Consider the following 21,484-nt stretch of genomic DNA (forward strand, 5'->3'; position numbering starts at 1 on the left):
TAACAATAACAAGACACCACCGATAAATAGCAGTGATTCAGCATCTGGTAATTTAAGTGCAAATGTCATTGGCAAGTTCAATATAAACATCATGATATTTGAACATAACAAGACATCACAAGAAAATCAAGCATTGTAAACATGCTAATTGGAGCACCACAAAGCCTAATCAATAGACACACCGCATCAAACAAAAACCAACATAAAACAACATTATGTGAAAAAACTTAGGATTACTTTTCAAATACTCAGCCACTGATGCACAACTTGAAATCCATAAACACCAAACACTATTGGATGTCCTAAACATCCACATCCACAACACTAACACCAGACCAAAATCCTTATTAGAACCGACCACGCTTGCCACCACTAACACCTATCCACACCCACGCTTACCACAAATTAAACGAGATGTCCGGGCCATATTGAACTAGAAATAGAAGGCGACCTAATCTAACCTAATAGCAACAACAACGGCCAGAATCGAAGGATCCGAGCACCAAAAATCAAGGGCGAAGCATGAAGGCGGAGCAACAGGAAATACAGAGCGGGGCAGGTGTGTGGGTGGGGGGAGGGGGGATGCGCTTCTCAACGCCGACTCAGAAACTAGAAGCCGGCCTTAATCTAACCTAATGGGAACAACAAACCACCGGATTCGAAGGCTCCGTGCACCCTAAATCAATGGCGGACCGGCGGCAGAGCAAAACAGGAAGGAAATAGAGGTGGGGAATGCGTTCCTCACCGCAGATTCAGACGCCGTCCGCCGCGAACCGGAACGCGCCACCACCAGGAACCGTCACGGATGAGGGGGAGGGGGAGCGAGAGGGGACTGGAATGAAAACCGCAGCAGCAGAGGAGGAAGAAATAAATGCGGGCGAGGAGGGAGAGGGGGCGAGTGGGGATCGTGCGCATTGGGCGAGACGGGCGGTTTCGGACGGGCCCACCTGTCATCGACTGAGCACAGGCGTAACGGCTAGCGCCACGCGCGCTGCGCGCAACAGGGACGACGCGGGGCGTTGGATGCGGATCGAACGGCTATCGCTTCGTACGCGCCTGTTGCAAACCACCAGTCGACTGGTGGATAGATTTCTCGTTTTCTATAATCTCATTGCTAATCTCTTCTATCCAAACAACCACTAAGCGCCAGTCCAAGCACCCAGGCCTTCCTAGCTCGTTCTCCTCTTGCAGCCTGGCCCAGTTGCTGCAGTCTACCAAACACGTCGGGTCTGATGCATCATGCATTTTGTAGATAGACGGGAGAGATATGTGTGAAGTGAGGAGTGAATTTATCACCACCATCACCAACTCTAATTTACAAGGCATAGTAGAGATTTGTTTTAGTGTAGGTATAATAGAGATAGTAGAGATGACGCCCAATCTTAAGTTTGTTGAGTAGAGATAGAGAAGTACTTCCAACGTTTTTTTCCTCTGTGATGAAGTACATCCAAATCCAACTTCATTAACCGCTCAAAGAACAGTCTAGTACTGCCACATATTGACACCTTTCTTGTCGACGGACCGAACTTCTTTGTTCAGTGCATCGTTTGCTAATAGAATAACCAAACGGATCCTAACGAAGGAAGCTCGTCAGGCGACGGGGACACTGGTTTTTCCCGTCCTACGGCCGGCGACCCTGACGACGACGGGGCTCCTGACGCGGTGGCGGCGGCGCCCGGCGCCGTCCGACCACACGATCTGCCCGAACACGTACTCGCCGGGCAAGAAACGCCCCGTCCTGGCCCTGAACGTCACGGCGAACTCCTTCTCCTCCCCGGCCGCGGCGAACTCCAGCCGGCTCGGGCGCACGGTCACGGACACGCCGCGCGGCGCGCGGACCCGCACGTCGTACGCCGCCGGCGCCGCGCCCACGTTCCGCACCCGCCTCGTGACGGTGCGCGGCTCGCCGGAGGCGGACATGTGGGGCACCGTGACGGACGGGTAGTTGAGGTCCTCCGGCCTCCGCGGCGTCGCCGGGCAGGCGCGCGGGCCGCCCATGAACGTGCCGATCACGGTGGAGTTGTAGCCCAGCGCGCAGAGGAAGTGGAGGTAGTCCGTGGCGTTGGTGTCGTAGACGAGGCCCGGGTCGGCGGCGCGGTTGGGCTGCACGTGGCCGGCGCCGTAGGCGAAGGGCGTGGCGCGCAGGAACGACGAGTTGCTCATCGGCCTCCGCGTGTTGTCCTGCACCCTGGCTGCACAAGGCCAAAACGACGACAACTCTTTTTGTCAGCGCGCGGCAGCAGCAAGAGATTGGTCTGAAATGTCACGTTAATTTGTACCGGTGGTCATGATGGCGGACTTGATGGCGGCGGGGCTCCAGTCGGGGTGGAGGGCCTTGAGGAGGCCGGCGATGCCGGCGACGTGCGGACAGGACATGGAGGTGCCGGACTCGGAGTTGAAGAGGACGCGGCGGCTGTCGAAGGTGAGGCCGGTCGGGCCGGCCAGGCCGGTGAACGCCGCCAGGATGCTCACCCCCGGCGCGGTGATGTCGGGCTGCGACACATATGGTAAGATGCTCAGCATGGTTGTGATGTTACTAGACGATTATTAAGGCACGAGCGAGTTGGTGAGAGAAAAGCCGGACGGACCTTGAGGATCTGGGGAGTGACCGTGTTTGGGCCCTGAGAGGAGAAGGCGGCCATGAACGGCGCCGGCTTCGTCTCCAGCGCGGTGTTTGGCAGGGTGATGTAGCCCGACGCAGACCTGCATGACATTTTGATGTTGTGGATTCAAAAAATGGTCGAGCAAAAAAACGATTGGCCCATACAGGTCTCGAACCTGTGACCTTCGCGTTATTAGCACGACGCTCTAACCAGCTGAGCTAATAGGCCCTGTTGGTAGTGACGTCGAAACAATTATAACATATCTGAGATCATACCTGGTTGAATTCAAGTAGGCGAGCAGCGCGACTCCGTCAGAGTAGGTGATGTGGGTGGCCGGGAGCACGTGCGCGTCGGCGATCATCTCGTTCCCGGTGGCCTCGTCGTTCGCCAGCACCAGCCCGACCCCGCCGGCACGATGCACCGCCTCGCCTTTCTCCACTCGCGCGTTCTTCCCTCGCATGCACACCACGATCTTCCCCCTCACTTTCTTCTTGTCCAGCGACCCCTCGATGCACAATTGCCTGCAATGATAACATAACATGGTTACAGTTTCATCTCTGACAAATCATTGCAAGTAAATTTCAGCAGCAATTTGATCGTGTTTTCTTACGCTTGGGCCACTGTTGCATCTTCTGCCTTGGCTTCTACAGAGCTGATCAGCCGGTAATGCTTGTTGGCAGGCAGGGGCACCGGCGACAGGCTCTGTCCCTGAGCAAAAGATAAAGTGTTACATTACCACGGGAGAGATGGACACATAGCAGACTCGACTGAAGATAACTCGGGCAGAAGCAACATACTTTGATCTGCTTCTTGTTGCCGAGGACCAGGTACGCCGGGAACTCGCGGTCCATGGTGCTGGCCCCGACGGTGACGAGCCACGGCGCGGTGTTCGACACCGTGCCGGCCCCGGGCCCGGAGTTCCCCGCCGAGGAGACCACGGTGACGCCGTTCCTGACGGCGTGGAACGACCCGATGGCGACGCCGTCCCTGAAGTACTCCGTGGGCGCGCCGCCGAGGGAGACGGAGAGGACGTCCACGCCGTCGTGGATGGCGGCGTCGAAGGCGGCGATGATGTCGGCGTCGAAGCACTCGCTGCCGTTGACGGGGCGCCAGCACACCTTGTACGCCGCGACGCGCGCGCCGGGGGCGCCGCCCTTGGCCGTGCCGTTGCCGTAGCCGAACAGGTTGGCGCCCGGCACGAAGCGGCCCGCGGCGGTGGACAGCGTGTGCGTGCCGTGGCCGTCGCTGTCCCGCGTGCTGGCCGGGCTCGGGCTCGCGCCCGCGCCCGCCCGCCCCACCGTCGCCGCGTACCCCTTGTTGAAGTACCGCGCGCCGATCAGCTTCCTGCATGCGGCGCGCGCGCTCATCACAATCACAATCACGATTCACAGCCACAGTTCACGTCAACGCCGTGCATGAGACGCCATGATGAGCCGCTTGAAAGGTTAAGCTAATAATTGTGTACTAACTATCAGCAACACCATGATGTTTCCAGGAGAATCTTGCTTGGAGGAGCAGAAGCCAACGGGTGATTTGAAGGAGGAATTTCCTCGGTGTGATGAGGATGGTCCTAGCGTGCGTGCATGCGGACAAGATCGCACTCTTGGCATGTTTCCTCCCGCGACTGCGTTTCATCAGGCACGCTGCATTATAGGTTGTCGAGCGAGCGGGTTGGCCTGGCCCTAGCCGCGGCAGATGATCGCACATCACATGGTAAGCTCGCGCAGGAGCCATGCATGGACCCCGACGCAGAAAGGGTGGAGAGCGAAGCCAAGCTTGCGCTGTGCGTGGACCAGGGCGCCCTTTTGGAGCTTTTCGGAGGTCTGAACGAAGAGCGTGGTGCCTAGCGGCTTGCTCATCAGCTGCTCGTGGATCGATACGGTACCTGAAGCAGGCCGATCGAGCTGGATGCAAACAGGGGATGCGTAGGGACAAGCACGATGCCCGGGGCAACATGTAATCATGGGAAAGCGCAGGGCAGAGAGACGGAGGAAATCTCTCTGGTAGGCCGGGATGCATGCAGTTGAGTCGGGCTCTAATTTTGAAGCTGAATCATGGCTGCAATCTGTGGCGCCACCACACTGACCCTGGCAGCCAACAGCGGAAAGGTGCCATCGATCTGTTGAGGATGCGAGCTCTGCCCCCTGCCTACGCTCGCTCACATGCATGCCTCGCGGCGTGGACTGGTGGACTACTGGTAGGGGCAGATGCTCAGCGGAAAGGAGGGCAGGAGAGGCACGTTTGTGCAGAGGCAAGCATGCTAGTGCGCTAGTACAGTGCAGTGCTAGAGGTTTTTTGTTTTAGTTTATTTTCCATTTCGCACCTTGTTAGCATGGCGGCACACCGGCAATAGTGCAATGCCAATACCATGTGTCTGAAACTTGCATGGGCATGGCTGACTTTTTCTTGTGGTTATGTTGCACAGTTCCAGCGGTTTCAGACATTGTTAGCATGAGCATTTACCACTGATGCACTGCCCGTTCGTAGCCTGATTAGGCCAGCACAACTCTACTTCAGTTTAAGCCTATTATTCAGAATCAGAAGAGGCACAAGTGTATACTACTAGCCTGGCTCCAAGTCCTAGGGCACGGCATGTCGAGATCGTTGCTTAAAATAACCATAGCCCATAGGCACTTGCCTGAACTTATGGGACAAATCTTAGTTAGGTCAAGACATGTCTCTCGAACCGCAGTCGACCTCTTGTCACTAAAGAAGACAGCCAGTAGGTGGGGTAATAGTTAGTTTACGCTCTACAAAGCCCTGTACATTGCACAGCGACAGTGGTCAAGTCAAGCCCACGTTGGCGAAACGCTAAACAACACGAACCAACCAACGCCCGGACAAAAACCAAACCACGTCGGGATAACGCACGTACTACAGAGCTTGAACCGCCGCGCCCGAGGCGACGCATGGAGGCACGGAGGGCCGTGTGCCCGTGCGGCGTGAGCAGCCGCTAGCTGCAGTGCAGACGGTATACTTACTCTAGAGTGCAAGCAAAGGAGAAACGGAGGGGAGGAGGAGGGAAACGCGCGCACGGACGGACCTGTTGCAGCGGACCTGGGCGTCGTCGGAGGAGGACTGGTCGTGGCAGACGCCCCGCCACCGCGCCGGCACCGGGCCCATGCCGTCGTCGCTGAAGCTGCCGGCCTCCGGCCACACCCCTGCATGCATGAACCGGTGTAAACATAAGTTAGTTTCAGTCACATGCATGCGTGCGTGCGTGCATGCCGGGCGGTGGCCCCGCGCTGCGTGGTATAGTAGCAGGAGTAGCGTGGTCGCCGGAGCCGGGGGCCGTGGATGAGGAGGGATTTGACTCGGCGTCCCGGATTCCCTGTCGACGACGCCGGGCCTGTCGCCCTCGCCCGACCTGTGCAAGCGCGCCAAGCAGCAGCAGCCCCGCGTGGAGGAGTGGACTTGTGATGCACGCTTTGAACGCTGCCCTGTCCCTCACTCACAGTAACAGACTAGGGCCTCTTTTCTTTTGGTGTGTAGGAATTTTGTAGTAATCTCATAGGATAGAATTTGTATAGGGAAAATTTCTTTAGAACCCTCCTATTCCTGTGAAGGAATTCTTACTATCCTTCACATTTTATAGAAAAATAAACATTAGACTAAACTGAATAAAAAAAATTATATAATGTAAATCAAAGAGTTTCTTCTTTTCTATTCCTATTCATAGGATTTTATATACATGTCATCTCATTTTCTATAGCTTTCCTATTCCTATGATTTTTCTATCATATAAACCAAAGGAGGCCTAGGTACTTCATCGGGCGGTTGCAACCCTGTTAGCACCATTTTCACTTGAAGAACGAGATAACATTTTCTCGAGAAAAACAAGATGAAACATTTGCCTCCAAGGAGATCGTAAAAATACCAGTGGCACCAATGAGATTTTCTGACACCTGCACTGCTAGGACCCAAGCGGCCTTTGAACTACGGCCGTGGTAGTTCCGAGTCCCAACGGCTCATAAAAAACCGGCTCAAGGCAAGCGCAGGGCCGTGATAAATCGTTCCTCAGCGGCGAGCCTGCCATCCATCCACCAGGAACACGGGAGGCCAAAAGCCGAAACCGCTGTGCGTCTGGGTCAGATTCTCGATTCCGATTGCAATGCAGTCGCAGGCAGCGGCTGCGCCTGCGCGCTCTGCGTGCACCGCACCGCACACACCCGCTGCACAGAGCGCAGGCACCGGCTGCCTGCCTGGTGCCTATACGCTACACCTACACGGGTCGGGTCGAGCCGTGCCAGAAACTGGACCGCTGTTTTGGTCTGATCCATTTACAGTGTCTACTCTACTCTATACTGCTGAGAGGGATGGCCATTTACTACTGTACTGACGTCAAGAAATGGAGTGAATCTCACCACCGGGTGGCATTTTTCAAGTTCTTGGGCCCAAAATGATCAGCACCGGCTGACTCGGCGAGTAATAATTTGTGAAACACGGCGAAGAGATCATGTACGTACCGGTGTCTAGGTTGCCGATGATGACGCCGTCGCCGTACCTTGCCTTGGCCCAGATGGAGTCGGGCCTCACCCGGCCGTCCTTCTCCATCCCGAGGAACTCCCATGACCGGGTGGTGTGCAGCTTATGCCCTCTGTTGGGGAAAACAGAGACGACGCTCGGGTGCTCTGCACGCGCAGCGTAAACACACGGCTTAATACCAAGAACCCATCGAAAACAGAATCCCACACCCAGCAAAAACCACATGCAAGCGCCGTGTAGATGGAAATATAAATTATCCAGTAGTGCAGGAAGAAGACAAGCGAAGAATAAGACGATGAAGAGTTGAGACGCACTTGAGATCTGCATTGCGTCTTCCTCCTCCAGCGTGGCGGCGAAGCCATTGATGTACCTGGTGTAGGAGTAGAAGATGGCGTCCTGCGCCTTCTCCTCGCTGCATGGATTGCCTCCAGATGTTAATCTACAAGTTTGCAGTGATCGGCTGGAGGGTGCTTGGATTCGACTCACTTACCTTCCCAGGACGGAGCCCAAGAACTGGTAGTGGGAGTTCTTGGCGCGTTCCTGGTTGGAGGCGAGCGCCGCGCCCTCTCTGCCATGCGAGTGGCATCCGAGGTACACAACATACGACTGCAGCAAATCGGCAAACCTTTACCACCAGCTGGAGTAAAACACGAGGAGAAGCGAACCAAGAAGAAGATGGCCAAGAGCTAGCAGCCAGCCACCGGCCGCTCCACTCGCCTTTATCTCGGCAGAGGCCGGGCGCTGCAGCAGCGCGAGGCCGCAGACCAGCAGGAGCACCGGAGCAAGAGGAGGAGGAGCACGGGGGCTCCTCTTCTTCACGGAGGAACGCATGCTGCCGCGCATCTCCTTTTCCGACGGTGCACTGAGTACTGGATGATTGTTGTTGTCGAGAGGGGATTGGGGATGGATTCGGGGCCGGGGTCGGTTCTTGGGGCGCTGCGAGGCAATGGGTACTTGGGAAGGAATGTGCCTGGTCTTCATGATGGTTTTTTATAGCGGCGTGGGGGGCGAGTTTTGTCCTCTCTCTTCTCTCTGTAACTGAAAGTGTGGGAGCTTTTGTGTGCGCCAAAAGGGCCTTTTGGCCAGGAGCAGCGGCGTGCCTTTCGGTTCAGTTATTATTTCCGCAGCACCCTCCCTCGGCTGTGGTGGCATACGGAAGCCTTTTTGGCAGGTTTTAACTCAAGATATGGCGATGATGAGCGAGTGATGTGCTCGGCTCGTGTCATGGATAGATGCCAACTCTTGAATACTGCATATCCATTTGGAGAGATTTTTGGATGCTGCTGCTATTTATGTTCTGCAGTAACGTTCCACCGGCCACCTATGGGTTGTTGTTGCGTTTGCTCAGAGTTTGTTTGGAAAATGGCGTTTTCTTCATAATATAGAGAGCGCATTTCGGTTCGAGCGTACATCATGTGGTGACACGCAGGGAACCAAAACAGAGGAGAGTAGTTCGTGTATCCCTAGACCTTGGTTCCTGATAATGGGTTCATGCCGACCCTAAATGGTGAAAAAACAGAAAAAGTGACCGCATAGGGTTAATTCCGACTTTTCGTCGTGCACAAATAAGGATGAAAATAATACTCCTATGTGGTGATTAGTAAGGAATATAAATGAAACAAATTACTATTGACGAGAGTTGGTGGTCTTCATGATGGTTGCTTCTCCACCAATGGATACAAATCGGTAAGGAAATAAATACATAATTGATGTATACTAGTAATGTGGTTAATTAATGATATTAATTCTGTAATCTTCATCTCGTTCAAATAAGAAATGAAATAATATTTCATTGATGGCTCATAATAAATAAGGGAATGACAAAAGAATAATTAATAATACTGATATTTGATATGAGATTTTTTGACGTATGTGCACAAACAAGGAAAAAAATAACGCATCATTAACACATCATGATAAGTAAGAAATTTAATAAAAATGGAAAATTAATAGAAAGATATTATCACGGTATTACAACATCCATCGTCGTCTGGCTAGACACAATGTGATATAATCATGAGATGTTGAAATAGGGAAATGAGAAAAGATAACAAAACAGGCAACGAGGATAACGGTGCACATTGATCAAGAGTTGTTTCACAGGGATGCCGATAAGTCTTGCTTCGGGTTTTGTAAAGTATAACGAAGGAAAAGAGTCACACAGGAATAAGAGGTCCACTATTGCAACACATGTGGATACCGGCAGAGAGATCATACATTTGATCTTTCGTGCGAGGGAATAATTCTTGCGGTTGGGAGCTTAGAAATCCTAGCAGTGGGGAATCGGCATCAACTCACTTCACCAACTCTCTTCTCCGTTGTGTTCTTGTTTGTGAGCAATCTAATCTACACACAATCATTCATTTCATCTTCATAGTGATTCTGGGGTGTTTCGTATGTGCGAGTTTCTTTTTTGTTCTACTAAGTTTCACTTCAGAATCTAGTTTGTATTGATAGCATATGTGATTACAAATATATTATGAACACATGACATCTTAACAATTTTTTCCGTAAAATACAAACATTTTATTTGTAAATCATCTCTCTAGCTTTAGAGGTTGCATGACAAAAGCATGAAGATACATCTAGCCATACGATCCATTTGTGGTACGGTATAAAACTAGAAGTGGTCTTTTACCACCATCTATATTACATAATACTCCCTCTGTTTCTTTACATAAGGTTTTTTTTTCAGCACAGTGACCAAGGCACATAAATATAAAGAAGTTAGGAAAAAATTACCCTTGGCAAATTTATTGGTTAGTGGCAAGTACTCCCTCTGTTCCAGAATATAAGGTGTATTGATTTCCATTCAAGTCAATCATTTGAAAGTTTGACCAAGATTATAGAATAAAATATCTACATCCACAATATCTATTAGATAAAATATGAAACTACTTATCATGATGGATCAAATGATATAAATTTGGTATTGTGGATATTGATATATTTTTCAAAAAAGTTGATCAAACATGCACAAATTTGACTTTTCAAAAAACAAATTCATGGAGGGAGTAAATCAACTAGTCTACGAAATTAAGAAATAGGAGTACATGCAAGCGAGAGAGGATATTTTCCTTCTTTTGCTACAAGAAGAGACACAGACAATCGGGTGAGGGATACTTTCCTTTTCTCTGAAGGGCTAAAAATGGATTTCTGAGGAATGGGAAGAAATACATCTTACATTGTGAATTTTTTCAAAAAATAAATACACCTCGTATAAAGGAACAAAGGGAGTAATTGCTAAGTATATTTAAAACCTTTTCATTTTTGACACATCAAAATAAATTGCCACAAATGAACAAAATCACTACTTATGACCAACATGGCTAAGATTAAATACACCTTCTACTCCTAAGAGATAATTTGGGGCATCTTAAATGATGATAAATCAAGATTAAGATGTATACATGTAAATAATAGACATAAAAACTTAGGCGCGAACAACCTATGTGTTCTCATAACTGGCCCTGCTAAGATATGGGCCTCCCATTTGGCTTCGGCCTACCGAACTCATGCAAGCTGGACCCAACACACTCATAGCCGAGCGAGAGCAGGGGGAGCGCTTCCCCGGCTATTCCTAATCGAAGCCCGAAGGCGGCGAATAGTTGACACGACGCATGCGGGTGCTCACCCCCAGGCCGGCATTGTCTCAAAAAAAAAAACCCCCAGGCCGGCACATGGCATTGTTAAAAAAATGGTTTTTATTTTCTTTTTATGGTTTTGCGTTTGTTTTTCTAGTTTGTCCTTCTTTCATTTGTTTTATTTGTCTTTTCAATTTATGTGTTGTTTTGCTTTTGGTATTTATTCTGGTTTATGTAGATTTTAATTTTCTGTTCTTTTTTTTTCTGATACCTTTTGGCTTTTGGTTTTTTCTTTTTCTTTTTACTTATTTTCCATCTTTCTTTTTTATAGGTTTCTTTTACAATAAACATTCCTAATATATGATGAACATTTATTTAATAATTGGTGAACTTTTTTAATATATGGTGAGATATTCTTAAGTATGCATTGATCTTTTTTAATAAATATGAAATATCTTTTAAATATATATACGTAAAAAAACATTCAACATTCGCTTTTTCTTTGAGAAGAACTGACCAAAAAATCAAGGATAACATAAGCCAACTAGAAATGCAAACGCTACACAGGCAAGCTTGCCAGAACAGCCAGGCCCATCGTACCTTACAAAGCGGAGCCTCCACTAAGATGGAGAGTCAATCCTCAAAATAAAAAATAAAAAAATATAGAGAGTCCCAATAGGACGCCAGTGTGCATCAAGGAGCTCTGGCTTCGCACAGGGGCGCTCGAACTGGGCGAGGGTGTTTGCAGTTTAACTAAAAAAAGGCAATGTAGAGACACTGTAGTGTTCCGGTACTGTAGAAAAATGGTAGGGCACCATCCGTTTTTTTTTTTGCGGAAAACACCAACCGATTAACTGTACCAGCCTGGTTTTTTTTCGACTCTTGTTTCGAGCAGCTTATGAATATATATGCTGAACAATTTCCGGATACACATTGAAATTTTTTGTAATATACATTGAACACTTTCTAAAATACTGCAAACCTTTTGGCAGAACAATACTGAACAAAGTTCAAGTACACAATGAACATTTTGTAGTATGAGCTGAGCAATTTCTTAAAATACAATAGATTTCTTTTAAATACACAACGAAAATTTTGTAGTATAAGTTGAGCAATGTCTTAATATACGATGATTTTTTTTATAATGCATGGTAAACTTTTTTATAATATATGGTGAACATTTTCCTTAATATACAATGAATTTATTTTGTAATATGTGGTGAACCTTTTATATAATACTCAATAAAGAGAAGAAAACATAAAAATGAACCAAAATTTAAAAATAAAATAAGATACGTAAACGAAAAAAGGAAGCAAAACGTTGGCGCCCTCGGGCGGCAAATAGTCTAGGCTTCAAGCGCCCAGATTCGTCGTGTTGGCGCGCGCAAAACGGTATGGGTCAGGACCCATTAGTGTTTACCTAGCTTAGCTTGTGATTCATTAGGAGTACTACTAGGTTGTCTGGCTTCATTAAGAAAAATAATCGAGTATCACTTTATTACAGACTTAAAGTTTGCATTCAAAAAAGTTCATAAATTTGAAAAACAATATTCATGAATTTTCAAAACGTTCATGCATTTGAAAAATATATTTTTGAATGAAAAATATTTACATGTTTGATAAACGTTCACAAGTTTGAAACAAAATTCATGAAATTTTTAAAAATAGATATTTGAAATAATGTTTTGAATGTGAAAAAAATTAATGGATTTGAAAAAAATGATAGCAATTTTTTTAAAAGTTCACAAACTTGGAAAACAGTCCATCAATGTTAAAGTTTTCATGAACCTAAAAGTTCATGAATTTAAAAAATGTTTTTCAATTTAAAAAGCCAAAGAATTTAGAAACCGTTCACAAAAGTTCCAAAAAATTTTGATTTTTAAAATTATTCACATAATTTCATTAAGTTTTCATGAATTTCAAAAGAGTTTACAACATCTCTCACAACACTCATGTATTTTTTTAGAGTTTTTTCTTCCTACCATGACAAAAGATTTGGCTGAAAACTGCTGCCATGATAGCAGAAAATGGCTGCCATTGCTAAACCTGCTCCAAGAGGACACAGACTTCTCCAACTAAAGGAGCTATGACACATCACACTTTTATGAATTAGAAAACATTCTTGATTTTTTGAAGAAAGCATTTCTGGTTGCTACGACGATAAGTATGGATGAAGAATGACTTGCTCCCACCAAATGAGGACGTAGTTGAACGAGTGGAGGTTAATCCTCCCTCCTTCCTCCTTCCCGTGGCGCTCCCGCGGGCGCCGCCGGGGGGAACCCTAGCAGCCACCTCTCCTACCTCCCTTTCTCGGCTTCCTCCCTCGCCGCCGCCGGGCAAAGCCCGACCGGCAAGGGCGGCGGCGAGGCCTTCCTTCCCTTCCGTGCGGACTTCGGCAGGCGCGGGCCAGCCTCTTGCCCGGAGGCACTGGATTATGGCGGGGGCCAGTGGCACGGCGGCGCAGCGTCCTGGTGGCAACGGCGGGGCGGGCGCTTGTGGTGCGGCGACTGCGGCTAGTGTGAATCGGGCCTCTCCGGCCTGATCTGGCGGTGCACGCTGGAGGGACGGCAGCGGCTGCTGCTCCGGGCGGCGGCGGTGGCTTCAAATCCGTCCTGGCCAGGGGTGCAGGTCTGGTGCGACTTGGTTGCGGGCGGCCGCTCTTACCTCGGCTGGCGACTGGTAGGGGTGGTGGCGCAACAACGGTGGACTTGGCAGACGTGCTGGCCGACCTCGTGCCGGCTCCGGTGGGTGGATGTTGGCGAGCGGCGTGGACGGGCCTCCCGGTGAGCAGTCTTGGCGGCAGGCGGTGATCTTCTGGGTCTCCTGGCCGATGGACGGGTCGGCATTGGTGGCCTTGCGTGGGGTTGCTTCGACCACCGCGGCGGGGCGGCACCGCGTGTGTTCGGTGGGGTCATTGGTGGGAGAGACGGGCGGCGCTGTCGCTAGGGCTGCCCGTCGCCGACACTGGGATGGGATGTGCCGGTCGTGGATGCATCCGCTCCACCTTCGCCCCATTCCCCGTCCGCTTGTGTGCGGCGGCAACTCTGACGAAGTTCAACGCGGGACATGAGCTGCGGTTTCGTCGGTCGTGGGCGTCCCTTTGGACCAAAGTCGGCCGCTTTGCTGGTCTTGGGGAGGTCTGAGTGTCGGGCGGCGGCCCGGGCAGCGGGAGGCGTGGAGTTCGTGGGTGGAACTTGCGTCTCAAGTGCGGGCAGGCATCCTTGGCCATGCGGGTGGCTTGGTTGCGGGTGGTTGGCGAGGCTAGGGTGCGACGGAGGGATGTGAACGCTGGGGTATATCACCTGTCCAACCCTTGTTCTGGCCGACGGTGGCGGCGTTCGTGGGCGTCGTATCCTTCATGAAGGCTCTGTCGCGACGTTCCCATTCCGTCCGTCTTGTTTCGGGTGAAAACTTGATCTTCAGGATCGGGCGGTGGCGGCTATCTGTGGTCGTACCCTTCTGGGAGGCACCGTTTTGGAATCCTAGCCTCATTGTGGTCCGCCTCACCTCTCCGTTGTGGTTGCTCATGGTGGAGATCCCCATCGGCACCAAGTTGTCCTCTTCGCACATTGTAGTTTGCTTGGTTGTCGGTGGGGTGGTGTGTCGGTGCTTGATACGTCTCCAACGTATCTATAATTTTTGATTGTTCCATGCTATTATATTACCTGTTTTGGATGTTAATGGGATTTATTTTACACTTCTATATTATTTTTGGGATTAACCTACTAACCCAAGGCCCAGTGCAAATTGATGTTTTTTGTCTATTTTAGTGTTTCATAGAAAAGGAATATCAAACGGAATCCAAACGGAATGAAACCTTCGGAAACATGATTTTTGGAACAAACGTGATCCAGAGGACTTGGAGTGGACGTCAAGAAACGGATGAGGAGTCCACAAGGCAGGGGGGCGTGCCTACCCCCTTGGGCGCGCCCTCCCCCCTCGTGGGCCCCTCGTGGCTCAACCGACCTACTTCTTCCTCCTATATATATATACTCATATACCCTGAAAACATCGAGGAGCACCATGAAACCCTATTTCCACCGCCGCAACCTTCTGTACCTAAGAGATCCCATCTTGGGGCCTTTTCCGGAGCTCCGCCTGAGGGGGCATCGATCACGGAGGGCCTCTACATCAACTCCATGGCCCCTCCGATGATGTGTGAGTAGTTTATTTCAGACCTTCGGGTACATAGTTATTAGCTAGATGGCTTCTTCTCTCTCTTTGAATCTCAATACAAAGTTCTCCTCGATCTTCTTGGAGATCTATTCGATGTAACTCTTTTTGCGGTGTGTTTGTCGAGATCCGATGAATTGTGGGTTTATGATCAAGTCTATCTATGAACAATATTTGATTCTTCTTTGAAATCTTTTATGCATGATTGGTTATCTTTGCAAGTCTCTTCGAATTATCAGTTTGGTTTGGCCTACTAGATTGATCTTTCTTGCAATGGGAGAAGTGCTTAGCTTTGGGTTCAATCTTGCAGTGCTCGAACCCAGTGACAGAAAGGGAAATGATACGTATTGTATTGTTGCCATCGAGGATAAAAAGATGGGGTTTGTATCATATTGCTTGAGTTTATCCCTCTACATCATGTCATCTTACCTAATGTGTTACTCTGTTCTTATGAACTTAATACTCTAGATGCATGCTGGATAGCGGTCGATGTCTGGAGTAATAGTAGTAGATGCAGGCAGGAGTCGGTCTACTTTTCACGGACGTGATGCCTATATACATGATCATGCCTAGATATTCTCATAATTATTCGCTTTTCTATCAATTGCTCGACAGTAATTCGTTCACCCACCGTAATACTTATGCTATCTTGAGAGAAGCCACTAGTGAAACCTATGGCCCCGGGGTCTATTCTCCATCATATTAATCTTCCATCAACAAGCTATTTTTATTACCTTTTATTTTGCAATCTTTACTTTTAATCTTTATCATAAAAATACCAAAAATATTATCTTATCATCTCTATCAGATCTCACTCTCGTAACTGACCGTGAAGGGATTGACAACCCCTTTATCGCGTTGGTTGCGAGGTTCTTATTTGTTTGTGTAGGTACGAGGGACTTGCGTGTGGCCTCCTACTGGATTGATACCTTGGTTCTCAAAAACTGAGGGAAATACTTACGCTACTTTGCTGCATCACCCTTTCCTCTTCAAGGGAAAACCAATGTAGTGCTCAAGAGGTAGCAGTGCCCGACACCTTTGTATCTTGCCTTGGGTGTGTTCGTCATGTGCGGTGGTGGCTTGTGTCTGTATCGGTGTCTCAGTTGTTTTGTGGTGATGTTTGCTTCATAATATAAAGCGGGGGGAAACCCTTTTTCGTATAAGTATGGATGAAAATTGATTCTCTTGAAAGCGGTTGCCACAACATTTTTTTTTGCAAAAACTACACGAAGACGATGCAGACTTCTCCAACAAAAGGGGCTATGCCATATCACACTTTTATGAATTGCATGTGATGTTAATCCTATTTCATGCACCTTGATTGACGTGTAGTAGTCGTGATTTTCTAGGGTGATCTCTCACACTAAAATATCAAGTTGTTAGTGTTCTCCCAAACATAGCTCCATCTTAAATATGTGTCACTTTTGGTTGCGCCTTGTCACATTGGTATGAACAACTTGAACTATTTAAGGCGGGTGCGGTTGGACCGTGCAGCGAGATCGCTTAGTTGTCTTGAAATTTATGGCAAGAGAGTCTTGAGCTCAAAACACGCCCAGCGAAAGATGAACAATAGTCGTATAGAGAGGTGATAGGCATGTTGGATTACTGATTGATTTTTTAATGCATAATGTCACATCAATGACGAAAAGTTGATAATCAATCTTGTATCCCTTGAATCAATTATGAGAGATATTGGTTTGAGTGAGAGTGCATGATGACCCACAAGTGTAGGGGATCTATCGTAGCCTTTTCGATAAGTAAGAGTGTCGAACCCAACGAGGAGCAGAAGGAAATGATAAGCAGATTTCAGTAAGGTATTCTCCGCAAGAACTGAAATTATCGATAACCGATAGTTTTGTGATAAGGTAATTTGTAATGAGTAGCAAGTAATAAAAGTAAATAAGGTTCAGCAAGATGGCCCAATCCTTTTTGTAGCAAAGGACAAGCCTGGAAAAACTCTTATATGAAGGAAAGCGCTCCCGAGGACACATGGGAATTATCGTCAAGCTAGTTTTCATCATGTTCATATGATTCGCGTTCGGTACTTTGATAATTTGATATGTGGGTGGACCGGTGCTTGGGTACTGGCCTTACTTGGACAAGCATCCCACTTATGATTAACCCCTATTGCAAGCATCCGCAACTACAACAGAAGTATTAAGGTAAACCTAACCATAGCATGAAACATATGGATCCAAATCAGCCCCTTACGAAGCAACGCATAAACTAGGGTTTAAGCTTCTGTCACTCTAGCAACCCATCATCTACTTATTACTTCCCAATGCCTCCCTCTAGGCCCAAATAATGGTGAAGTGTCATGTAGTCGACGTTCACATGACACCACTAGAGGGATGACAACATACATCTCATCAAAATATCGAACGAATACCAAATTCACATGACTACTTATAGCAAGACTTCTCCCATGTCCTTGGGAACAAACGTAACTACTCACAAAGCATATTCATGTTCATAATCAGAGGGGTATTAATATGCCTAATGGATCTGAACATATGATCTTCCACCAAGTAAACCAACTAGCATCAACTACAAGGAGTAATCAACACTACTAGCAACCCACAAGTACCAATCTGAGGTTTGGATACAAAGATTGGATACAAGAGATGAACTAGGGTTTGAGATGAGATGGTGCTGGTGAAGATGTTGATGGAGATTGACCCCTCCCGATGAGAGGATCGTTGGTGATGACGATGGTGATGATTTCCCCCTCCCAGAGGGAAGTTTCCCTGGCAGAACAGCTCTGCCGAAGCCCTAGATTGGTTCCGCCAAGGTTCCGCCTCGTGGCGGCGGAGTTACGTCCCGTGAGCTAGCTTATGATTTTTTTCTCGGACGAAAGACCCTATATAGCAGAAGATGGGCATCAGAGGGCCACCAGGGTGCCCACGAGGCAGGGGGGCGCGCCCCCACCCTCGTGGATGGTGGGTGGCCCCCCTCTGGTACTTCTTTCGCCCAATATTTTTTATATATTCTGAAACGTGCTCCCATGAAGTTTCAGGACTTTTGGAGATGTGCAGAATAGGTCTCTAATATTTGCTCCTTTTCTAGCTGCCGACATTCCCCCTCTTCATGCAAACCTTGTAAAATAAGAGAGAATAGGTATAAGTATTGTGACGTAATGTGTAATAACAGCCCATAATGCAATAAATATCAATATAAGAGCATGATGCAAAATGGATGTGTCAACTCCCCCAAGCTTAGACCTTGCTTGTCCTCAAGTGAAAGCCGAAATCGAAAAATATGTCCACATGTTTAGAGATAGAGGTGTCGATAAAATAAAATACGGACATGAGGGCATCATGATCATTCTTAGAACAACAACACATATATATATATTGTCATATGATCTCTTATGCTAAAGTAACAATTCAATCACAATTTCAAGTATGAATCATAAACTTCATTGAGAACCAACAAACTCTAATCTCAGTCATTGAGGCAATTGCAATTTATCATAACATAGGAAAGAGTCAATATAAGAGCTTTTTAGCAAGTCCACATACTCAACCATCATTTAGTCTTTCACAATTGCTAACACTTACGCAATATTTATGGGTATGAAGTTTTAATTGGACACAGAGAAAGATAGGGGCTTATAGTTTTGCCTCCTAACGTTTTACCTCAAGGGTAATGTCAACAATAATAGTTCATGAAAACTCACATCCAATTAGCTATATATATCAGGATCTTTCCAACACATTGTGCTTGCCAAAGGATAAAATATAAAAAGGAAAGGTGAATATCACCATGACTCTTTGCATGAAGTATAAGACAAGAATAAAAGATAGGCCCTTCGCAGAGGGAAGCAGAGGTTGTCATGCGCTTTTATGGTTGGATGCACGAAATCTTAATGCAAAAGAATGTCACTTTATATTGCCACTTGTGATATGGACCTTTATTATGCAGTCTGTCGCTTTTATTTCTTCCATATCACAAGATCGTATAAAGCTTATTTCTCCACACTAATAAGTCATACATATTTAGAGAGCAATGTTTTATTGCATGCACCGATGACAACTTACTTGAAGGATCTTACTCAATCCATAGGTGGACTCTCATGGCAAAAACGGGTTTAGGGATATTTGGAAGCACAAGTAGTATCTCTACTTGGTGCAAAGAAATTGGCTATCAAGAGAAGGAAAGGCAAGCTCAACATGTTGGATGATCCATGACAATATAATTTATCTCAGATGTAAGAAAACATAACCCATTACGTTGTCTTCCTTGTCCAACATCAAATCTTTAGCATATCATACCTTAATGAGTGCTCACAATTATAAAATATGTCCAAGATAGTATATTTATATGTGAACCTCTCTTTCTTTATTACTTCCTATTAATTGCAACGATGACCAAAACTATGTTTGTCAACTCTCAACAACTTTTATTCATCATACTCTCTATATGTGAGCTCATTACTCTCCATAAGATCCATACGATCTCTTTATTTCTTTTTATTTCTTCTCTTTATTTTATTCCCTCAAGATCATAGCAAAATAATCAAGACCTTTACTCAACACTAATCTTTATTATATATAGCTCACAAACTCGATTACATAGAAGGATCATAAAGCAAAAATCAGAACTAGATCATACTAAAACTTTACTCTACTAGATCAAGATATTATAAAAAGGATCGAACTAAGAAAAAGGGTAAAGATAAAAGGTGTGATGGTGATACGATACCGGGGCACTCCCCCAAGCTTGGCAATTGCCAAGGGGAGTGCCCATACCCATGTGTTTATGTCTCCTTCTTCGGGGGTGGTGATGTGATATTCTTGGCAATGATGCCCCTCAAGATACGATTCTCTTCTTCAAGCTTATTGACTTGCTGCTTGAGGCCCATTATTTCTTTTCGGAGCTTGCCAGTGACGGCTAAAGCTCCCTTCACCCATGGATGTTGCATAGCTGCGGGAGAACAAGTAACACACTTTTTCATATTTTCATAAGAAAGAAATCTAACATTGGAAGGGATGACCGAGTTTGGAATGGCTGAGCTCTGTAGTTCCCCCATCGTGAATCCAGATCGGAAACAAGAAGTAACTTCTTGATCCTCTTCCATGGCATCTATCCTTTTCAATTCGGCCTCCATCTCTTCTTCCATTGATGGCCCAAAGTGGTCAGCATCACTATTTGCTCTTGGTCCCGGTGTCGGATGACAAACCCGACTCTCCCCAACTGACTCTTGAGAAGACATCTTGCTCCGAATCTGCAGCAGAAACAGCTCGAAACAAGAACAGGAGATATTTTCATGATACGATGGTCAAAACCTTCGGGATATTATATAGTGAATTTTTACCGACCAAAAGAAGTATCGTGCAAGAAAACGGAGTCTGGAGAGCGCACGAGGTGCCAGGCAGGGGGTGCGCCCTCCACCCTCGTGGAAGCCTCGTGCCCTTTTCGGTCTGCTTCTTATTTTCCTATTTCCTTAAATATTCCAAAACGGAGAAAAAATGCCATTAGAACTGTTTTGGAGTCGGTTTACTTACCGTACCACATGATACGTCTCCAACGTATCTATAATTTTTGATTGTTCCATGCTATTATATTATCAACCTTGGATGTTTTATATGCATTTATATGCTATTTTATATGATTTTTGGGACTAACCTATTAACCTAGAGCCCAGTGCCAGTTTCTGTTTTTTCCTTGTTTTAGAGTATCGTAGAAAAGGAAAATCAAACGGAGTCCAATTGACCTGAAACTTCACGGAAATTATTTTTGGACCAGAAGAAGTCCATGGAGTATCGGAGTTGGACCAGGAGAGTCCCGGGCTTCCCACGAGGGTGGGGGGGCGCCCCCTGCCTCGTGGACAGCCCGGAGGTCCACCGACGTACTTCTTCCTCCCATATATACCCATATACCCTAAAAACTTCGGGGAGCACAATAGATCGGGAGTTCCGCCGCCGGAAGCCTCCGTAGCCACCGAAAACCAATCTAGACCCGTTCCGGCACCCTGTCGGAGGGGGCAATCCCTCTCCGGTGGCCATCTTCATCATCCCGGTGCTCTCCATGACGAGGAGGGAGTAGTTCTCCCTCGGGGCCGAGGGTATGTACCAGTAGCTATGTGTTTGATCTCTCTCTCTCTCTCTCTCTCTCTCTCTCTCTCTCTTGTTCTTGAGGTGATACGATCTTGATGTATCGCGAGCTTTGCTATTATAGTTGGATCTTATAATGTTTCTCCCCCTCTACTCTCTTATAATCACTACTAGGAAAAGCGCTATAGATGGAATGGACACTAATGGCGCACCTGTCATGTGGTGCGCCACTACTATATAGCAGTGGCGCACCATGTGCTGGTGCGCCATTAGTGTGGAAGACACTAATGGCGCACCTGGCACATGGTGCGCCAGTAGTAAACTAATTTTTTTTATTTTTCCAAACATACTAATGGCGCATCATTGCACGGTGCGCCATTACTAGTGCTAACTAGTAATGGCGCACCGGCCGTATAGTGCGCCACTACTGTTGTTTTTTATTCCTTTTTTGCAAAACTACTAATGGCGCACCGTAACACAGTGCGACATTAGAATATATATATATATATATTTGCAAAACTTCTAATGGTGCATCAGCAGCAGGTGCGCCATTAGTATGTTGGGTTACTAATGGCACATGGCT

The 21,484-nt window shown here is 47.2% G+C and overlaps 1 protein-coding gene and 1 non-coding gene across 3 annotated transcripts; both read right to left on the reverse strand.

Moving 5' to 3' along the window:
• Nucleotides 1-1,410: 1,410 nt before the first annotated feature.
• On the reverse strand, nt 1,411-8,084 carry LOC125524700 (subtilisin-like protease SBT5.3). Of its 2 annotated transcripts, none has more exons than XM_048689736.1 (11): nt 7,806-8,084; nt 7,579-7,694; nt 7,403-7,500; nt 7,070-7,234; nt 5,647-5,764; nt 3,401-3,947; nt 3,214-3,311; nt 2,879-3,124; nt 2,589-2,703; nt 2,300-2,493; nt 1,411-2,192 (listed from the first exon to the last, which is right to left on the reverse strand). In XM_048689736.1, exons 1-11 carry the CDS (start codon nt 8,067-8,069, stop codon nt 1,622-1,624), a joined length of 2,532 nt encoding a protein of 843 aa, XP_048545693.1. In that variant the 5' UTR covers nt 8,070-8,084; the 3' UTR covers nt 1,411-1,621. The 2 variants fall into 2 exon arrangements, with proteins under 2 accessions (XP_048545693.1, XP_048545692.1); XM_048689735.1 differs by having other exon boundaries at nt 2,280-2,493; nt 7,806-8,082.
• On the reverse strand, nt 2,758-2,831 carry TRNAI-AAU. Its single transcript has one exon. It is a non-coding gene; the product is annotated as a tRNA-Ile (tRNA).
• Nucleotides 8,085-21,484: the final 13,400 nt, after the last annotated feature.

Source organism: Triticum urartu, chromosome 7, assembly GCF_003073215.2.
Source record: "Triticum urartu cultivar G1812 chromosome 7, Tu2.1, whole genome shotgun sequence".
Taxonomy (NCBI): domain Eukaryota; kingdom Viridiplantae; phylum Streptophyta; class Magnoliopsida; order Poales; family Poaceae; genus Triticum; species Triticum urartu.

What these genes read in the sequence shown, in the direction of transcription:
- LOC125524700 (XM_048689735.1), bottom strand. Translation starts at nt 8,069, where the DNA reads ATGAAGACCAGGCACATTCCTTCCCAAGTACCCATTGCCTCGCAGCGC. An exon ending in GCAACAAGAAGCAGATCAAA is followed by an intron (nt 3,312 to 3,400) that starts GTATGTTGCTTC and finishes TCTTTTGCTCAG; the next exon opens with GGACAGAGCCTGTCGCCGGT. An exon ending in GATGCAACAGTGGCCCAAGC is followed by an intron (nt 3,125 to 3,213) that starts GTAAGAAAACAC and finishes TTATCATTGCAG; the next exon opens with GCAATTGTGCATCGAGGGGT.